At 49.4% G+C, this 19,124-nt stretch overlaps 5 protein-coding genes across 5 annotated transcripts; 2 read left to right on the forward strand and 3 right to left on the reverse strand.

Moving 5' to 3' along the window:
* Positions 1-288: 288 nt before the first annotated feature.
* Positions 289-9,115, forward strand: CI109_105497 (uncharacterized protein; the record flags this gene model as incomplete). The annotated part of the gene is made up of 32 exons (XM_065967671.1): positions 289-341; positions 407-585; positions 644-715; positions 774-920; positions 975-1,108; positions 1,171-1,365; positions 1,422-1,623; positions 1,672-1,774; positions 1,836-2,029; positions 2,087-2,193; positions 2,244-2,316; positions 2,367-2,567; positions 2,621-2,858; positions 2,914-3,367; positions 3,418-3,657; positions 3,791-4,330; positions 4,386-4,486; positions 4,539-4,821; positions 4,879-5,022; positions 5,075-5,685; positions 5,741-5,851; positions 5,904-6,381; positions 6,443-6,784; positions 6,837-7,193; positions 7,263-7,400; positions 7,463-7,568; positions 7,634-7,771; positions 7,831-8,078; positions 8,136-8,402; positions 8,464-8,553; positions 8,612-8,852; positions 8,922-9,115. The coding sequence occupies 32 exons, from the start codon at positions 289-291 to the stop codon at positions 9,113-9,115; spliced, it is 6,981 nt and encodes a 2,326-aa protein (XP_065823743.1).
* Positions 9,116-9,714: 599 nt separating this feature from the next.
* Positions 9,715-11,098, forward strand: CI109_105498 (uncharacterized protein; the record flags this gene model as incomplete). The annotated part of the gene is made up of 4 exons (XM_032003396.1): positions 9,715-9,931; positions 10,189-10,250; positions 10,312-10,952; positions 11,014-11,098. The coding sequence occupies 4 exons, from the start codon at positions 9,715-9,717 to the stop codon at positions 11,096-11,098; spliced, it is 1,005 nt and encodes a 334-aa protein (XP_031862254.1).
* A 310-nt stretch (positions 11,099-11,408) lies between these two features.
* CI109_105499 (uncharacterized protein) lies at positions 11,409-12,616 on the reverse strand (the record flags this gene model as incomplete). The annotated part of the gene is made up of 4 exons (XM_032003397.1): positions 11,409-11,517; positions 11,614-12,155; positions 12,237-12,298; positions 12,409-12,616. 4 exons carry the CDS (start codon positions 12,614-12,616, stop codon positions 11,409-11,411), a joined length of 921 nt encoding a protein of 306 aa, XP_031862255.1.
* Positions 12,617-14,099: 1,483 nt separating this feature from the next.
* On the reverse strand, positions 14,100-15,210 carry CI109_105500 (40S ribosomal protein uS19; the record flags this gene model as incomplete). The annotated part of the gene is made up of 5 exons (XM_032003398.1): positions 14,100-14,172; positions 14,230-14,297; positions 14,446-14,631; positions 14,816-14,938; positions 15,208-15,210. The coding sequence occupies 5 exons, from the start codon at positions 15,208-15,210 to the stop codon at positions 14,100-14,102; spliced, it is 453 nt and encodes a 150-aa protein (XP_031862256.1).
* Positions 15,211-16,342: 1,132 nt separating this feature from the next.
* CI109_105501 (DNA polymerase epsilon subunit B) lies at positions 16,343-18,882 on the reverse strand (the record flags this gene model as incomplete). Its single annotated transcript, XM_032003399.1, has 13 exons — positions 16,343-16,364; positions 16,419-16,681; positions 16,773-17,077; positions 17,152-17,365; positions 17,434-17,491; positions 17,550-17,674; positions 17,743-17,946; positions 18,044-18,125; positions 18,193-18,314; positions 18,376-18,437; positions 18,509-18,578; positions 18,718-18,789; positions 18,850-18,882. The coding sequence occupies 13 exons, from the start codon at positions 18,880-18,882 to the stop codon at positions 16,343-16,345; spliced, it is 1,632 nt and encodes a 543-aa protein (XP_031862257.1).
* Between the last annotated feature and the right edge of the window lie 242 nt (positions 18,883-19,124).

The following is a 19,124-nucleotide window of genomic DNA, read 5'->3' on the forward strand; positions in this document are numbered from 1 at the left end:
CACACGTGATTCTCCTTATCACACGCTCAACCGGTACCTCGCTTTCGGTTAACTGCATACGGTGTCGCCCTACCATACATCATGCTGTCCATCTAATCACCCATAACACCATCCTTCATTCACAGACCTGTCAATCTAAGCACTGCACCTCACTCCTCCTTCCTTCTGTCTCAACTGATCGATACGGGACCACGACCGCCATTCTTGTCCGACCAATCAGTCTTACTTTCTCATCCGCTGTCATCCTGGTCCACATAACCAGGTTGACCTCCACATGGTCCCCCAATCATGACTTCCCAATCCGACGCTCTCGATAACATCTTCCAGAGACTGGCCAGCAGGTGAGCTAATCCAACCCAGTGCAGGTCGTGCTACGAGCTCCTGCTGACTTACGTATCCTGATCAGAGGAGAGGATGTCAGAGATCAAGCTGGACAAGATCTGCGAGACCATGTGATTTCTTACACACAAGAGTTTCCGGGTCACGATGGGACGAAAGGTGTTTGGGCGGAAGTGTTTCACAAGACATTCGATTTCACGAGGAGTAATAACCAATTCGAGAGGCTGGGTGCTATCGTCGCTATAGGTCAGTTTTCAATGGCCCCACTTATGAGGCTAGTGAACTGATTTCCTATGTTGTGCAGAATACCTCCTCGAGTTGACGAATGACGATACTCCGGACCGAGCACAACAAAAGGTTCTGAGACTGTACGAATGTATGTCTTATCGCTCTCTGATTTTGACCGAAATATCATTGCTGACGTCTTCATGTAGATTTACGACCCCTTACAACATGTTCCGATTCCACCGTTATGATGGCGGCTGCCCACGTTATAGGAGATATGGTGCGGGCAGCACCAGCCTTGCACAACGAGGCGTTCTTGCTCAAGGAGGTTGGACAAGCACTCACTATGCTGGAAGGTGAGCGTTACCTCGTCCGTGTATCTGTGCAGTGGCTGATTCTTGTGCCGCTAGACTCGAGACAGGAAGTCGGCCGGTTCAGTGGTGTCCTCCTCCTTCACGCCTTTGCAGTCAATGCTCCTGCGGTCTTCCAACAATGGGTGCCGAAAGTGCTTGAGAAGATCTGGATACCGTTGCGGGACTCAAGGGTTGGTGTCCCATCTATGAGTTCTGCTTTTGTGGAAGATAAGCTGACCGAGCCGACCATTAGACGATGGTACGGGAACGTGCTTCCAAGCTTCTTTCAGCGTGTCTAGATATCATAAAGACTCGTGAGAAGTCACCACATGAGACGTATCGAAAGATTTTCGAGGAAGCGAGATCGGGATTGGTCAAGGCGAACTCTTCGGATGCAGTATTGGGATCACTGCTGGCTTTTGGGGCGATGTTGCAAAATCAACAACTTGTAAGCAGCGTCGGTCCTCGAGGGTACCGCAGACCATTGCTCACGTACCTTCGCAGTCTATGGCGGAGTACTATCGGTCAATATGCGAACTCACTTTGAAATACCGAGATAGCAAGGAAGTCGTCATTCGTAAAGCGGTTATTGCTCTCATTCCCAGCATGGCGACATACGACAGTGATGAGTTTGAGGCACACTACTTGCACAGGAGTATGGCCTATCTGCTCCAGGCGTTGACCAAGCCAACAGATCGAGATATCGGTGAGTGTACTGACATCTGAGTAAGACTATTGCTGACTCAGTCGACAGCCTACGTTGCGCTGGGTCATATGGCTGTGCAGCTCGGCTCGAAGATGCGCCCTTTCATCGACGATATCATCAAGATAATACGGGAACACTTGCGGATGAGAGGGTGAGTTCTCAGAGCGGTCGTGGGGTGATCCCGTGTCTGACAGATTTTCTTCGTTATACAGAAAAAAGAACGCCCCCTTCGAAGCTCCCATATTCCAGTGTCTTGCGATGCTCACCACCTCCGTTGGACCTATGCTCACGCGGCAGATGCACGAGGTATTAGACTTGATGTTCCCTTGGGGCTTGAGTGAGGCGTTGTATCACGCGCTAGATGTCATTGCGGGCCATATCCCTCCGTTACTCAGGACTATTCAGGGTAAGTTTCGTCTTGATCTTCCTTTCATTACTGATTCCAAGCTGACACACGCTATAGAGCGGTTACTGGATACCTTGTCAATTATCTTGACCGGACACGCATACCGACCTCTAGGTGCTCCCGCACCGCGAGCGTTGTCTCAGCGCGACCTAAATCTGTTACAGGTCAGTGTCCGCAACGTCGTATCACTTCTTAATACTCATGTCATACGTAGACATCGGCTGGAGGACAGACCCCCGAGGCTTTGACCCTTGCTCTGAGAGTACTTGGCAACTTCGATTTCAGCGGTATGTGACATTTTACCAGAGTCTAAAAGGTGTGCTTATTCGCTCAATAGGTCACACCCTCAACGAGTTTGTACGAGACGCTGCTCTACCATATCTCGAACATGACAGCCCGGACGTCCGTAAAGAGGCTGTACTCGCATCGACTCAGCTGTTCATCAATGATCCGATTTGCCATCAGACCAGCAGTCACTCGATTGAGATTGTTAGCGATGTGCTGGAGAAGCTGTTGACAGTGGGGATTACCGATCCCAGTGAGTCTATCTATATTTGTACCTTCTTCGCCATGCTGACAGATCTGGTTCAGACCCCTTGATTCGACGGACTGTCTTGGAGAACCTCGATGAGAAGTTTGACCGACATTTGGCGCAAGCGGAAGATATCCGATGCCTCTTCATCGCCCTCAATGACGAGGTATTCCACAACCGCGAGTTGGCGATTGGCATCATTGGACGATTAGCTCAACACAACCCAGCATATGTGATGCCGCCATTAAGAAAATCATTGATCAACATGGTCACCGAGCTAGAGTATTCCACCAATGCGTAAGTTACTGAGCCCCTGATTGTCGCATATGCTTATACATCATCCACTATATAGCAAGCAGAAGGAGGAAAGTGCCAAGCTTCTTTGCCTGCTCATCGGTGCCGCGGCAAGTCTCGTCAAGGGTTACGCGCCGACTATTCTCTCGGTGCTACTCCGAACAGCTAGCTCCCCCGAAACTTCCATCGCTGTCCAGGCATATTGTATCACTTGTGTCGGCGAGTTGGCACGTGTAGCTGGAGAAGAGCTGGTCCCGAATGTCCAGACTATCCTCACTCTCGTGATCGACATGTTGAACGATCAATCTTCGACTTTGAAACGCGACGCGGCTTTGAAGACTTTGGGTCAGGTGGTGTCAAATACCGCCGAAGTGATCTCGCCATATATCGATCATCCTCAGTTGTTGGGTATCCTCTTCCGATTCTTGAGGACAGAAACGAGTCAGGCAATCAGACTGGAGACTATCAGGACAATGGGTATGCTTGGTGCTTTGGATCCCTTCAAGCACAAGGTGAGCTCAAACCCCAAGAGTGTGTGGTCCAAAGCTCACACACCTCCCAGGCGCTGCAAGGAGGAGCGGACGATCCCAACGCGGAGAATGCTACTTCGAGAGTGAACGATATTGTCCTCCTGAACAACCACAACTCCTCGGTCAACGACGAATTCTTCCAGACTGTCGTCATACATTCCCTTGTCAACGTACTGCATGACCCTACCTACAAGGACCATTACGAGGCGGTGGATGCTATCATGATGATCTTCCGTACTCAACGGTTGAGATGTGTCAACTTCCTCCCACAGGTGAGTTAGCTGATTCAAAGACTCCGCTGACAACCAGATTGTCCCGGCGTTTTTGAACGTGATCCGAATTGCCCATTCGACGAGAACCGAGCTCTATTTGAAGCAGCTTGCACAATTCATCACGATTGTAAAGCAACACATTCGAAATTACCTGAATGAGGTATTTGACCTCATCCACGAGTTCTGGAACCCCAACTCTTCGCTACAGATCACTATTATCTCGCTAGTGGAGTCTATCGCACGAGCGGTCGAAGGAGAATTCAAGGCGTATCTACCCAAACTACTCCAGCAAATCCTTCGATCGTTCGATGGCGAACTCACAGCGAAACATCTCCCTGAGTTACGACTAAACACCCTCCTTCATATCCTCCGAGCGTTCTACGTCTTCGGCTCCAGTATAGAGGACTATCTCCACCTGGTCCTCCCCGTTATTGTCCGAAGTTTCGAGAACCCCGCAGCTCCTGACGCCCTCCGAAAAGCGGCATTGAGAACGACAGGTCAACTGTGTAGGAAGGTCAACTTCTCCGATCATGCTAGTCAGATCATACATCCTCTCGTGAGGACTCTGGGCAATAGCTCGGACGAGCTTAGGACGACGGCAATGGATACTCTATGTGTGCTGGTTCTGCAGTTCGGACCTGATTATGCTATCTTCATCCCCATGGTCAACAAGGTGAGTATGAACCCTGGACAGAGATCTGACAGCTGCTGATGTGGTTTTCTGATAGGCTTTGGTAGAGAACAAGATTGTTCATCAGGGTTACGAGCAGTTGATCACCAAACTGTTGAACAGAGAGAGACTGCCACCTGACCTCGGTCCTGTCGAGCGGTATGTTACGACCCCCCGATACATTGCCCGTAGCTGACGATCAGAGTTATAGATTCGCCAACGACCCCGGAGCGGAAGCTCTCGCGCCGGCTGAGCAGATACCTCTCAAAGTCAACCAACAAGCTCTCAAGATTGCCTGGGACTGCTCTCACATCACCAACAAGGCTGAATGGCTTACCTGGATTACTGGTCTGGGCCACGAGATGATGCGAGAGTCGCCTAGTCAAGCTATTAGAGCTGCCAGGACCCTTGCTTTGAGTAGTCTGAGCTTTTCAAAGGAGTTGTTTAACGTGGCATTCTACTCCTGTTGGCAAGAATTGTTTGAAAGTTATCAGGTGAGCTGAATATCTACCAATTGCGGTCTTGGAGCTGACGATGCTTCGGTTTCACAGGAGGATCTATGGCATAACCTCGAACTGGCATTGACCAACCCTAGCGTTCCTCCCGATGTTGTCAGCATCATTTTGGGTGCCACGCAATTCTTAGAACACGATGAAAAGGAGGTTGCGATCGAAAGTCGAGTATTGGGTGACTATGTAAGTTACATTCGAGCTTTAATCCGATGGCATCGCTTACCAGACGTCCCAGGCTGCGGCTTTCCATGCCTATGCTATCGCACTGCACTACAAAGAGCAAGAATTCTTCCTCGATCCTTCCGCGGCTGTCGTCGAAGATCTCATCAGCATCAACCAGAAGCTTCAACAGAGTGATGCCGCTTGGGGTACTCTCGAGTGGGCTCAAGGTCATATGGAGATGACTCACGATGTGTTATGGTACGAGAAGCTCGGACGATGGGAAGAAGCTCTACAAGTCTGGAATGAAAGGTCTGCGGACCCCGAGTCAACATATGACGAGTCTACGGTCGCTCTGGGCAAATTGCAATGTCTTCACGCTTTGGGTGAATGGGAGGACCTTTCCGACTTCGTTCAGATTAGATGGGCCAACTCGACTCAGGACGAGAAGAAGCTCATGGCTCCTCTTGCCGCTGCTGCGAGCTGGAGTCTGAGACAGTGGGACCTGATGGACGACTACATCGCGGCGATGAAGAACGATTCGGCGGACAGAAACTTCTTCAAAGCAATCTTGGCGGTTCACAGAAACCAGTTCTCGAGTGCTATGAGACATATCACGAAAGCTAGAGAGAGATTGGACGGAGAATTGACGAGTTTGACAGGAGAAAGCTATGGAAGAGCTTACGAGTGAGTGCCAATATTCTCCATTGTGAACTATGCTTATGATCTCCCTTGTGTGCAGTGTCGTGGTGAGGGTACAGATGCTTTCCGAATTGGAGGAGATCATCTCTTACAAAGATCATGCGGATGAGCCAATACGTCAAGCCACTCAGCGTAAGACATGGCAAAAGAGGTGAGTCCTACGTTGGTTCATGATCGGCGAGTCTTGCTGACCAGATCTACAGACTTGGAGGATGTCAACGGGACGTCGAGGTCTGGCAACGTATTCTGCAAGTCCGATCGCTTGTTCTCACGCCCAACGAGGACATGGACACATGGATCCACTTTGCGGATCTGTGCAGGACATCCGATAGGCTTAATCTCGCTGAGAAGACCTTGACGTCGCTGGTCGGATTCCCCTATCCCAGTATGGACCCCGAAAGTCGAGCCCGCGCACCTCCACCTATCATCTTTGCCTACCTTCGAATGGCCTGGGCCAAGAATGCTCAAAGCGGCAGTAGAGATGAGCGATTCGAGACTTTACAACATCTTCGAGACTTTACCGATCAGCTTTCAACAGATGTGGGACTCGGCGCGAGAGATGGTTCTGGAAGGTTGGTTCTGCCTGACGAAAAGCTCTATGGAGAATACACGAAGCTTCTGGCTAGATGTCATGTGGAGTTGGGTCAATGGCAGGCTGCTTTGAGAGAAAGTCAGGTGACAGTAAGTAGTCTGCGATCAGGTGCAATGGCTGTAGAAATTAATCATTGTCCTATCTTTGCAGTCCGACCCCACAGGCATCCTCCACGACTACTCCGTTGCGACCGAGCTCGACCCAGAGTGGTATCAAGCATGGCATACTTGGGCTCTAGCAAACTTCGAAGTGATCACGCAGCTCGAAGTCTCTCAGCAGGGTCTGGCTTCCGGTCACTTTACGACTTACATCATCCCTGCTGTTGAAGGCTTCTTGCGGTCGATCGCGCTATCGCCAGGCAACTCTTTGCAAGATACCTTGCGTTTGTTGACATTATGGTTTACCTATGGGTATCAGAATGGAGTTTGCGCGGCAATTACCCAAGGCTTGCACACAGTCAATATTGACGTCTGGCTCGAGGTTATCCCACAGGTGTGTTGCTAGGCTGCTTATCGGCCTAGGTCGAAGCTGACGTACTTGCTAGATTATTGCGCGAATCCATACACCTCGTCAAATGATCCAACAGTTGATCGTCCGACTGTTGCATGATATCGGTAAAGCCCATCCTCAAGCGCTCATCTATCCTTTGACCGTCGCGTCTAAATCCAACGTTCCTGCCCGACGAGCTGTCGCTCAATCTATCACCGCCAAACTGAAGGAACACTCGGCGAACATCGTGGAGCAAGCCGAGTTGGTCAGTACTGAGTTGATTCGTGCAGCCATTCTGTGGCATGAGATGTGGTACGATGGCTTGGAAGAAGCTTCGAAATACTATTTCGCGGAGAGTGATATCCCTGGAATGTTTGCGGTTTTGGAACCGTTGCATGAGATGGTGGAGAAGGTGAGTCAAATCCTGCCATGATTCAAGGGAGGTCTGAGTGGATGCTGATGTGCGATGTCTGTAATCCAGGGACCTGAAACGTTGAGAGAGACCTCTTTCGTCCAGTCTTTCGCGCATGACTTGCGAGTAGCGAGGGATCATCTGAGACGATACAAGATGCACGGTGATACGACGGAGATACAACAAGCCTGGGATGTATACTATTCGGTGAGTGCACTTCAACCTCTGTACTGGCGGAAGCAGTGAGACTGACATCGCCATTATGATAGATCTTCCAACGGTTAGGAAAACAACTCAAGCTGCTGAATGTGATCGAGCTGCAATACGTGTCACCGAAGCTGATGGCTGTGAGAGATCTGGACATCGCTGTGCCGGGTAAGTCGATACTTGAAGTGAAAACTAGGGCTTCTGGCTCATTACATGTCCACATAACCTCACAGGCACTTACCAAAGCGGCAAGCCCGTCATCGGTATCAAGAGTGTCATTCCGACATTCAAGGTCATCTCGTCGAAGCAGAAACCGAGACAATGCAGCATGCGAGGCATGGATGGCAAAGAGTACGCGTACTGTTTGAAAGGTGAGCAATAACATCTGGATGTGTGAAAGCGGCACAGCAGCTGATAGGCTGGAACGCAGGACACGAGGATCTGCGACAAGACGAGCGTGTTATGCAGCTCTTCGGTCTCGTTAACACTCTGCTCAACGCCGATCAAGAGTGTGCAAGGCGACATCTCAGTATACAGCAGTACTCTGTTACACCACTCTCGCCTAGTGCGGGATTATTGGGTTGGGTACCGCACAGTGATACGATCCATGTTCTCATCAAGCAATATAGAGATCAGAGGAAGATCTTGGTGGATATTGAGCACAAGTTGATGCAGCAGGTGGGGGATGGCATCATAGATCAAACAAGCGTATTGCTGACAGTACTTGTTCGATAGTCGTCGGATGAGAGCTACGATTCCTTACCGCTCCTACACAAGGTGGAGATTTTCCAATACGCACTTGATAATACGACAGGTCAAGATCTGTACCGAATCTTATGGCTCAAGTCGAGAAATTCGGACGTCTGGCTAGAACGACGAACGACTTACACGAGGAGTTTGGCCTTGAATTCTATGGTCGGATATATCCTGGGTCTGGGTGATAGACATCCTTCCAATTTGTTGTTGGATCAATTGAATGGAAAGATTGTTCATATCGATTTCGTGAGTTGCGCAAGCCCATGATCCAAGTATATGGAACCGCACTGACGGCTGGCGTGAACAGGGAGACTGCTTCGAGGTCGCTCAGCAGAGAGACAAGTATCCCGAGAAGGTTCCCTTCCGACTTACACGAATGCTCATTCATGCCATGGAGGTGAGCCACAACTGGTTTATTCAGTTTGGACGTTGCTGAACTTTTGCCCCATTTGCAGGTCTGCGGTATCACTGGAACTTTCTCTCGATCATGCGAAGTTTCCATGGAGGTTCTTCGAGAGAATCGAGAATCGCTCATGGCTGTGCTGGAAGCGTTCGTGTACGATCCTCTTATTGCATGGCGTCTCAATGCGACGGACAAGCGACCTGGTGGTGTGCAAGAAGGTGATGATTTGGACGATCCTGGCGCGTACGCCAAGCAAAGGAAGAGCAAGGCGAATGAGACGGAGATCTTGATCGGTGAGTGATGAAAATCGCTTCCTCGAAGCATGTACGACTGAGCTGATGTGATCGATCAACCTTGTTCAGAAGCCGAACGAGCTGAAGTCAAGAATGATAAAGCTCTTCAAGTTATCGAGCGTGTCCGACGTAAACTTACAGGAAGGGATTTCAAGCCCGACGTGATACTTGATGTGAAAGAACAGGTGGAGAAATTGGTCGAAGAAGCGACCAAGACGGAGAATCTTTGTGTAGCCTTCTTGGGTTGGTGTAGTTTCTGGTGATGCGTGATGCGTGGTCACGCAGGAAGCAGAGCAGCGATGTTTGTACACTTTGTATGCATATAATGATTTCTGGCACCGGGCATCAATCTTTGGCGATAAGGGATGATCCGAATGTGAATCCCGTAATGACCCTGAAACGATAACGTTGAAAGTTGGTAGAAACACCTCGATGCCGTTCGTCATCACGACTCTGCGTGTTCCGCTATTTCCACTCGCTATAAACAACAGATATTCATTATTGCTGACTGAACGTCTCTGAGGTGGAGTCGAGCTTCCAAAGAGGGTCTCCCTGTGCATAGTGTAGGATTCATGTGAGTATCGTTGAATACACATCATTTAACGTTGACGCATTCGACTCCCCTCACTACGCATGGATCGCTAACTTGATCTATTCTCGGTGCGCTGCTCCAGGTATTGTCAATGCGAAACATGCTATAGCAGAGAACTGTGATTCAACCTCGACGCATTGTGTTTACACTTTGTATCCCGTCTTCCGTTGTCTTGTCCTGCGTTGAACTCCGACCCGTACATAACATCAACCAACTCTGCCTCCGAGCTCGAGAGATATTGAAGCCAATAATCCATCGTCTATCAGCGCGATGGCATCATCTCTCCTCAATCTCGTGCTTCCTCCACTTCCTCTCGATACATTCACACTCCCGCCCCTTCCGCCGATCGAGGATAAAGCCCTCGAAAAGAAGGTATACACGCATACAAGCTATCATGCGCTGCCAAGAAGGGGCGAGGAGAGATTTGAGGACGAGGCAGACAATAGGGATAATGAGAAGTTGGAGCATGTAGGGGACAGTTATCTGGGTAGGTCATACCGTTCCCTACTGCAACGATGATGCGTAGTGCGTTGGTCAAGATGTCCGTGGGTTTGTGGAATGCGGTCCGGCAGGAGGCCATGATGGAGCTTGGCTGAGGATACCCAAAGGTTTGATGTAGGCGGAGTTTACTAGAAAGTGTAAGGACAGTCGGGGGGCTGGAAAGGGGCTGCAATAATGCGTATTGGCGCTGCAACAACTGGGATATAAGACGTCAGGACTGATCCGCTGTATCTGTTCCTTTAGGTTGCGCTGTCACTGCTCTTCTCCATGACCTTTACCCAAATCTGAAAGAAGGGCACGCCACTGTGAGTGAGCTTCACTATCTCAACCCTGCACCAAAATGTTTCTCCTGACGCACTCTTCCAGCTGCTGAAAGGTCACCTCGTTAGCAATACAACCCTCGCCCAACTGTCACGTCATTATGATTTACCTTCCCATCTCATCGCTGCCCCTGACGCACTGTACAACCTCAAGAGCGGTGACAAGACCGTCGCCAACTTGTTCGAGGCGTACGTTGCTGGTGTCTACTATTCGTACTTGAAACACGGCAATACCGCAACTCGAAGAGTCGTACCTACTCCTCCTCAAACACCTTCTAAGCGACGGGTTATTGTTGACGAAGATCCCGATCCACCGTCTCCGGTCGTCTCACCCACTCTCGAGCTGCCGGAACATCCCTCCTTATCGTCGGCTTCTGAGGAAGTGAGGGTAAAGCCGACTCGAGGTCAAGCAATGGACCATCTCGAGACTTGGTTACGACCTCTCTTCACACCTCTCGCAGCGTGGGTATTGCAACTCATCAAAGTGGAGTATAAAAGATTAGAAGTCTCCAATGCGGAGAGAGGGGGAGAATCAGATCTCGATGAGAAAGCAAAAGGAGCAATGTCGAGATTGAACGAATGGTTCATACATAAAGGTAAAGGTATGCCAGAATATCAATCGAGTAGGTCTGGGTCGGATATGTGGACAACGCAATGCATCGCGACGGATAAAGAAGGAAAGCAATGGTGAGTCTGCTGTCCTTTTGAAAAAGAGAAGTGCTGACAATCCATTTGCCCTTGCGCTTAGGTTTGGAGAGGCGACCAGATCAACAAAAGCAAAAGCGTCCACTGTCGCTGCGTACAAGGTCTGCTTGGAGTTTGGCTTACTGTAAGGTCAAGCATGTTGTGCGCGAACACAGACATGGCTTGTGCAATGGGTTTTTGTATACATGCATTGGTTATCTTGATAGCTAGCGAGCGGATCATTACCAATCGCTCGTGGGGTGGCTGTTGACGGCACTGCGAGCGAATAAATCTGTATGCATGACTGATCAACCTCTATCTACAATCGGAAAAAGCATAAGGGGCGTTGATCAAGAGAATGTAATCGGGAAATTAGGCTGAAGACCTGCTACAAACGTGGATCCGACCAAAGAATCTGCCCTGTGGCACACGGTGATGGAGACGCCCAACACGCTGCCATCACCAGCGTCGACGGCTACCACCGGTTGCAGATTTGATCTTCTGCATGGCGAGGTATGCAGCGATATTTCCTGCTTCTTTGGCATTCTGACCGATACCTTCTCCGTCGCTGTGGGCGCACGAGAGATCAGCTATGTCTGACTGAGCCGGCGACAATAACGGAATGTACAGTGGAAGCGACATGGGTAAGTCTCACGCGACTTACAATAATTGTCCATCCCTCAACCTCACTCTGACCTTGCTCTTCCACATCATCCCATGTTCACCCCTCCTCTCTGAGTGGGATATCCAACTTGGCCAGAACCTCTCTGTCTCATATCCGGGAATAGGGAGTCTCATCATACTCAACAACGTATGAAGTTCACCTTTCGCTCCTTCTGACAATTCGAGTAATTCTTGTCTATCAATTTCGTTGGGGTCATAAAGAGCTTTTGCAAGTGGAGTGAAGAGTGGTTCGAGAAATTGACCGAATTTATCAAATGCTTGTCCGTAAGATGTAAATCCGAACTTGGTCGTCATCGAATCTTCCTGGTCGAGATAGTGCTTCCCCTCAGTGTGAGTGGTGTTGTCCTTGATGTAAGAGTAGAACAAAGCACCCAGGTACGCTTCGAATATCTCGCCAGTCTCTTTGATAGAAGCTCGGAGGGTACCGCCGACAGCTCGACCTGTGATCACACGCGAAGGGAGGAGATAGTGCTCGGAGATTGCGGAGTTGATATTGCGGTTGACAAGTTTGGCACGAAGGTTCTGTCTCCAGCAGGAAAAATTAGCCCATGTTGATTGAAGGAGCTAAACATGAAGGCGGGAAGGCCAAGCCACGTTACTCACCGTTGCCACATCCTTCTTGGCGGCGGGATACAACCCTTGCAACAAGATAGTGACGAAGACACCTATAAGTCATACAAAGCAAAATTCGAGTCAGCCATCAACTCTCTGAACAATGGACACAACGTCGCTGAAGAAATAGCGCGTCGAAGCTTGATGACAAGGTTAGACATACCAAGCAAAGAATCACCGACATGTGCCAACTTTTCGTAACTCGTCTCATCATTTGCCGGTGCCGAGCTCAACGCCGATTTGTGAGTGAAAGCAGCTCTGCGCAAGGTATCGTCCGTGATTGGGGGGAGAGGTGGCCAGTTGAAGTTGTCAATCTCATCAAGGAGGACGAGGGCGTAATTGGAATTGATATCATCGTCAAGAGTTGTCATACTAGGTACCCTTAATCAATTGTGTGAAGGCAAGTCAAGCATGAGAAATGTGTTTATGGTGGAATATTGGGGAGGCCAAGAAGAGACTTGAAATAACGATTGGGCGGTAGATAGCATTGCGGAAAGAAGCGACTAAGTCCTCCGGAGAGGATTGAGAAGTCGAGGTAGAACAATGAGGCAGCCACGCCTGGAGGCTGCACCGACCTAATGCGACTGTGTGAAGCGCAGTCAGACCGAGACTTCTGCCTTGATCTCTGATCGGCAAATCATACTCGTTCGGTACATGATCAGCCCATCAAGCTACAGACATAGTGCCTTCAGATTTTCGGTATGATTCGAATAACCCTCTAGGCTATCGGATTAGGTACTTCATTATCACAGTGGGCGGAAGTTCTTGGCCTGTGCGGATCAACAACCTGCAAAGACAACATGACTTTCAAAACGTCTTGTTCGGACTTCTGACGCCGGACTTGGAATTGAACAAACAGCGTCGTCAAGTCGGTGTGGAGCGGTTCAAGCAAGTTGTAAGTGTATTGCCTCGAATCAGGCTACACATCATAGCGGAATGGACCTGGCGCTGTTCTGTGGAAGGAAAGGGAGAAGTCATCTCGACGTCCGAGCGATACGCTTCGAATATGTAACTTGACTCCACTAAGCGCTGAGTAAGACGTCGTCAGTCGAATTACTCTGAATGACACATACGCAGCGAGCTCTCACAGATCTATACTTCACAAATCGAGACAGCATCACAAGCACACCCGGGCTGAAAGTGATTATAATTGTCACAAAGCAGCCTTCAACATCGCAACACACCGTTGGTGAAACGGTATCATGCGTCGTTGCCATTTAGGAATTCAACTCTTAATAATTCGATGCGGCAAGGGTTCGACTCCCTTACGGTGTACTTCTTTTTTTCCTTCTTCCTTCGTCAGCAATGCATCCTCACTTTTTGCCTTCTTTAGTACATCGATGTCTATTCCCCAATAGGTGATGGAGTGCATGGTATCGCTTATGCTCAAGTTTGGCGAGGTATACATGACGTATCACTGATGAACGTGAAGCCATGACATTGTCATATGTTTTATGCTACGTGTGTTCACCGTCTACGATCGTGCAGAGTTGGATAGGACTGACTGCCCTCTGACAATCGTTCTCGTGTTGCACTTCATGTGTTCTAGCACTCTGTTTCTCTTGGGTGAATCGGAGGTGATGTATATTAATGGTCTTTTGTGGAGGAACCATGACGAAGAAGCAGACTCAGACTGTTCCTTGCGATGTGTTTCCGAGCCATCACCTCTTTGTTGCAGCATTTCAACGGGACTCTTTGCAACACCTATGCCAGGACTGCACACTGCACATCACACATCGCCGCAGAACCACACACCACACTTGTGAGATAAGAAATCGTATCTGCATCCTGGATACAAAATCCCATGAATAATGAACCTCTTCCCATCCCCCCTTTCGAAACGATCCACCACATTTACTTGAGGGGAACGAATCGAGAGTCCTTCATGTTGGCACCTCGAGAGTGACCGACGGGCTTGTAGGTGATACTGGGAAGATCGGAGGGGTAAGCATGCGTTTGTGATTCTGAAAGTAGAATAACTCACGAGAACTCTCCGAGGTAGTGACCGGTCATCTCAGGCTTGACCTCGACGGTGGTGAAGGTCTTACCGTTCTGTGAGGGGAAGGGGGTCAGCGGCGGGTCTTTTGGCATCGGACGGTGAAAGTGGAAGAAGACTGCAGGTGGCCAAGAGCAGCACTGCACGAAAATTGCGCCACCGCATTCCTGTTTCCATCTCCCGGATGATACGAAGAACACTCACGTAGACACCGACAACCGAACCAATCATCTCAGGAACAATGATCATGTCTCGCAAGTGAGTCTTGACCATGGCGGGCTTCTCGTTGGGACCGGCCTCCTTCTTGGAGTTTCGGAGCTTCTTGATGAGACCAAGAGGTCGTCGCTTGAGACCTCGTTGGAACCTCCTTCGAGCACGAGCGTGAACGAGCTGTTACGAGTCGAGGAGCGATAGCGACGAGGCGAGGGGGGAGTAGACAGCAAAGCAGAGATGGTAGGATTTTAAGGTGGTGTAATGCAGGGCAATGGACAAGAATGAAAGGAGACGCAGGAGAGAAGAACCAATCGTCAGCACCGTTCTCTCAGACCCTTCGCTCTAAATGATCCGGACCCACCTCAATGAAGTCCTCGTTGCTGAGGTCGAGCAATTGGTCGAGCTCAACACCTCGGTATTGGTACTTCTTGAACGACCTCGAGGCCTTCTTAGCGGCAGCTTCCTCGCCAGTAGTGAAATCGGCCTAGAGGACGAGAGGAGTATCAGCATTGTTGACGGTGTACGATTTGCGATTGGTGTGCAGTCCCCTCTTCCTTGTTCTACGACAGTCATGTAATCCCTTCTTCTCCCTGGGATCACTGGAGCGCATCTGCTCCTCCTCCTCCCCATATGACTGACTCCGTCTATCCGTCTATATCTCCCAGTATGCCAGCTCCTTCCACCCCTTCCTTCTTCGCCTCTCGTTTCATCTCATCCCATCAATCGTCCAGCTGCATTGTATATCACACTCACCATTTTGCTATTATATCCAATCGATCCGACAAAGACGTAAAAGTGAGATTGAGTTTATCGAAAGAGCGACAGCGGACAGCGACGAGAGTTGAAAAAGCAGATGAAAAACCTATACGTTAGCAAGTCGTCCTTTTGTTCTCTTCGGCGTAGTACAGCTTTGAGTAGACGTACAATTCTTTATGGATAGAGTAAAAAGGGGAAGGACTAAGAAACTGAGATATGGACGAAAAACCTCGAATTTGGTACAACGCAACCAACCAACAGGCAGCAACCAGTGCGGTGGGTGAGTGAGTGGGCGAGTGAGTGTAAGGAGTGAGTGAGTGAGTGAGTGAGTGAGTGAGTGAGTGCAGTGGTAGCTCTGGGTGCGAGCAGGGTGCAGTGAGTGTGTACGAGGCGAAAGGCGTACAGAGCGAGAGATGGGGAATACAGGGGTTTGGTGAAATTTCGCCTCGAATTTGATACGAACGGAGTTTCGGCATTACCCCTCTTTCTATGGGATTTTGGCGGGTCAGTGTGAGAGCTATCACTGTATTATCCGAAGGTGTAATTCTTCGCATTTTATCCCACGAGCATATCAATTGATTCCGCCTTCGATCAATTTGAGCGAGCACTGCAGCTGTCAAAAGAATGCATGCACACTTTCGCGTGTTATTTCTCTTCCTTTTCTCTTCTTCTCAACCTCGATGCACTTTAGCAGTGCTCTCCCCCCTCATAACAATTACGACGAGGAAGGGAGAAACGGAGCGGGGTGAGAGTGAAGATATAGAGTTGTCTGCTTCTTTTGGATGCTTGCGTCGAAAAGGAGTAGAAAGTGCGTATCGCTTTTTTACCGATTTGGTGATACGGTAAGGATGACTCGACATACCATGATTATGAATTGGCTTCACGATGACTATCAAGCGTTTCTGCTTCGTTGTCAGATAGGCCTGTTTGCCAGGCTCTATTGTTGTCTTGTTTCAGTTCTGCTATTATACTGACAAAAGTACTGAGTAGTAGACATATGTGGGGTCGATGTGATAAGCAATGCAATGCATAATGTGCGATCATACAACATGTTCTCTGCCAACTACACCGTCTCACTTTTACCCACATTGACCACTCAACTATCCCTACTGATCCGACCACTCAACTCATCCTACTGATCCAAAGTCAAAGCACTGCGAAAGGTTGTTAGCTCTAACCTCCCGCAGTTTGTACACTTCCTTACTCACCTTCTCTCGCTCCTCCCGGTCGCAGGATAATACATACTCCACTCAAACTCGCCTCCACCCTCGCCACCACTACCCACAAATCTCCCCGGATTGAAAACGTGACACCCCTCGTAGGTCAGCTCGTATCGCTCATACTTGTCAGCGAGGACGACGGCGGATGGCATAGGGTACAAGCGGAGAGAATGGTCGTATTCCCATAACGTGGGTCGGATCGATATGGGTAATGGGGAAAGATGTGTTTGATCAAGTATAGTTTGGACCAGCTATACGAGTGGAAAAGCCAGACGTCAGCGACACAACTTTCAATATTGCCAGGAACCGACTTGTTGCAGAATCATGGTCTGTAACACTCACATATCTCTTCATGTCAACTTCCCCCTCATCCTTCTTCACACCGACCAAGTTCCGCACCATCTTTCCCATCAGATCCTCTCGACAAATCACCAACTCCATCCCAAAATACCGTAATCTGCACGGATTCGAGACAAATCTCGCTCGGGGTATCCGTTGAGTCAGTCGCGACGAGAATGCTGGAGGGATAGCGGGTCGAGGAAGGGTTGTGGAGGACCAAGGATCAAGTGGACCTGGGACGAAAATGAAGTGTGACGAATGGAGTAGTGGGAACGAAAGGAGCAAGTCGGTAAGAGCGTTGAAGCCGTCTGCAGAAGGACAAAGACAAAACAAAAACCGTCAGTACGTTACTTCGGAGACGCAGTGTCAATGTAGGACCCACTTGTATACCGCTTCAATCCTCCTTCGCCCTCCCACCCTTTCTGACAAAAGTTCCCACATAGCACAAAGGCCATAGGTCGGTATTCTACTGCCTCGGCGTAGCCCTCAAACAGCTTTTTCAACGCAGGAAGACATCGTGGGTGATCAAGCCATACGTCGGAGAGGATGACGAAGGAGACCTGTGTATTGGCGAGGATCGTAGGGATGTATTTTTGCTATATCGGTGGCTTATTAGTCTGCTCATGCCGATCTGTGACCCGGCGTCTAAGCGAGATCGACTAACCTCTTCTTTTAGAGACATCGCTCCACCACCCAAGAAATCTACATGACCGTGCAATCCTCTATATTTGATATGGTTGAGATTAGCTACCGCATAACTCCCAAGTTAGCATTGCTTACCTCGCCACATCTCGTTTCTCGCTTGGTGGATGTCCCATGGCCAATACTCTTACTGTCTCATCTATTGTGTATTCTCCCTCAACGAGCACCATACATCCTTCCGTGAACAGACCCTCTCCCGGTACCTAATAAAATGCGACATTAGCATATATTCCATGCAAGCGATATATCATTGCTCGCTTCGAAAACTCACCGCATCTTGCATATCCAACACGACTCTCCCATCGCCATCTTCAAGACACAATCTCCCTTCCGGATCTCTCGCCAGCATTCCGAATAGCAAGAACAGTTGACCCGCCCGTCCTAGCAGATTACGGGTAGAGGTGAGTTTGAGATAATTGGATCTGTCATGACCTCCGATTGCTGGTGGTGTGAAGTTTTCGTTCCGGAGGATGATCTGCGCAATCAATGAATGTCAGCCAGTGCCGACGCTTGTAATCGCGATGGGGCTACGGATCGTTGACAAGTGACGATGAGGGTTGTTTGATGCTCACTTCCTTGATGATACCCCATCTTTCTCTCAAGAAAGCAGATCTAGCAGCTGCAGAGCCTGCCACAGACGGCTTAGTCTTCGACCTGGCAACGGAACGAAAGTATTAGCGGCCCAACCTCAAGCTTTTGGTTGATTGAGACTTGCACTCACGTAGTAAAGCCTCCTCTGACGGGGTCGAAGTGCACAGGCGGCATATCAAACGAGTCAATCACGGAAAAGTGCGATTCGACATTGATTTCTGACGGATCGGCAGTCTGCGAGTCCTCGTTCGTCTACAGCACCATCAACGCTTCAGTCTAAGAAATACCGTTGGCAGGGGGAAAGGGGACATACCCCAAGTTGTAAGCTCTCGTAGGCCTTCTTCAATGCCGGGAGGGAGACGAGAGACGACGAGTCTATATCCGGTGTAATACGTTAGTGGGACTTTATCGACCTTGACCAAATGAAGCTTGGTCCGATAGCTCACCTTCGCCCTTTAGGTATTCCCTAGCCCAAAACTCGAGTCCTACTATCCATTCATCGTCGGGGATCTCGTTCTGCAATTGGGAGGAGATCGTCAGCTATTCCCCTAATCGAAGCCAACAATCAAGCAGATGAAGGAAATAACACAAGGAGCTGAACGCAACAAAGTACGTCACTGATAAGAGGGATGCGTCATGAAGTCGACAAGCTCACCTCTTGCAGGACTTGTTCGATGTAGTTCAAAGCGGCGGCGGGAAGTGTCAATGAGTGTTTTGTCGAGAAGACCTTAGGTGGCACGATCAGCTATGCTCAAGAGCGGGCGCACAGAATTGTCCCAAGACACACCTTGACGATCGCCGCTCTCATTTGATTGACCATCTTGACGTTGATCGAAACCTCTTCTTTACTCGCTCCTAGTTGACAAATGAGCTCACTGTCGATATGAGCAAGTACCAAAAGTCAAAGAGACGAACATGAACCCCAGACGCGTTTCCTCCACCTCGCGTGGACCAGAATAAAAGGGAGGATGAAATAAGATTATCGAGCAAACTCCCTCTTCGATGTTAGGCACGCAAGGAGGGGGTCAATGATGGGATGAAGGTTCCGGTAAGTGCAATGTG

This window comes from Kwoniella shandongensis, chromosome 10, assembly GCF_008629635.2.
Source record: "Kwoniella shandongensis chromosome 10, complete sequence".
Lineage (NCBI taxonomy): Eukaryota > Fungi > Basidiomycota > Tremellomycetes > Tremellales > Cryptococcaceae > Kwoniella > Kwoniella shandongensis.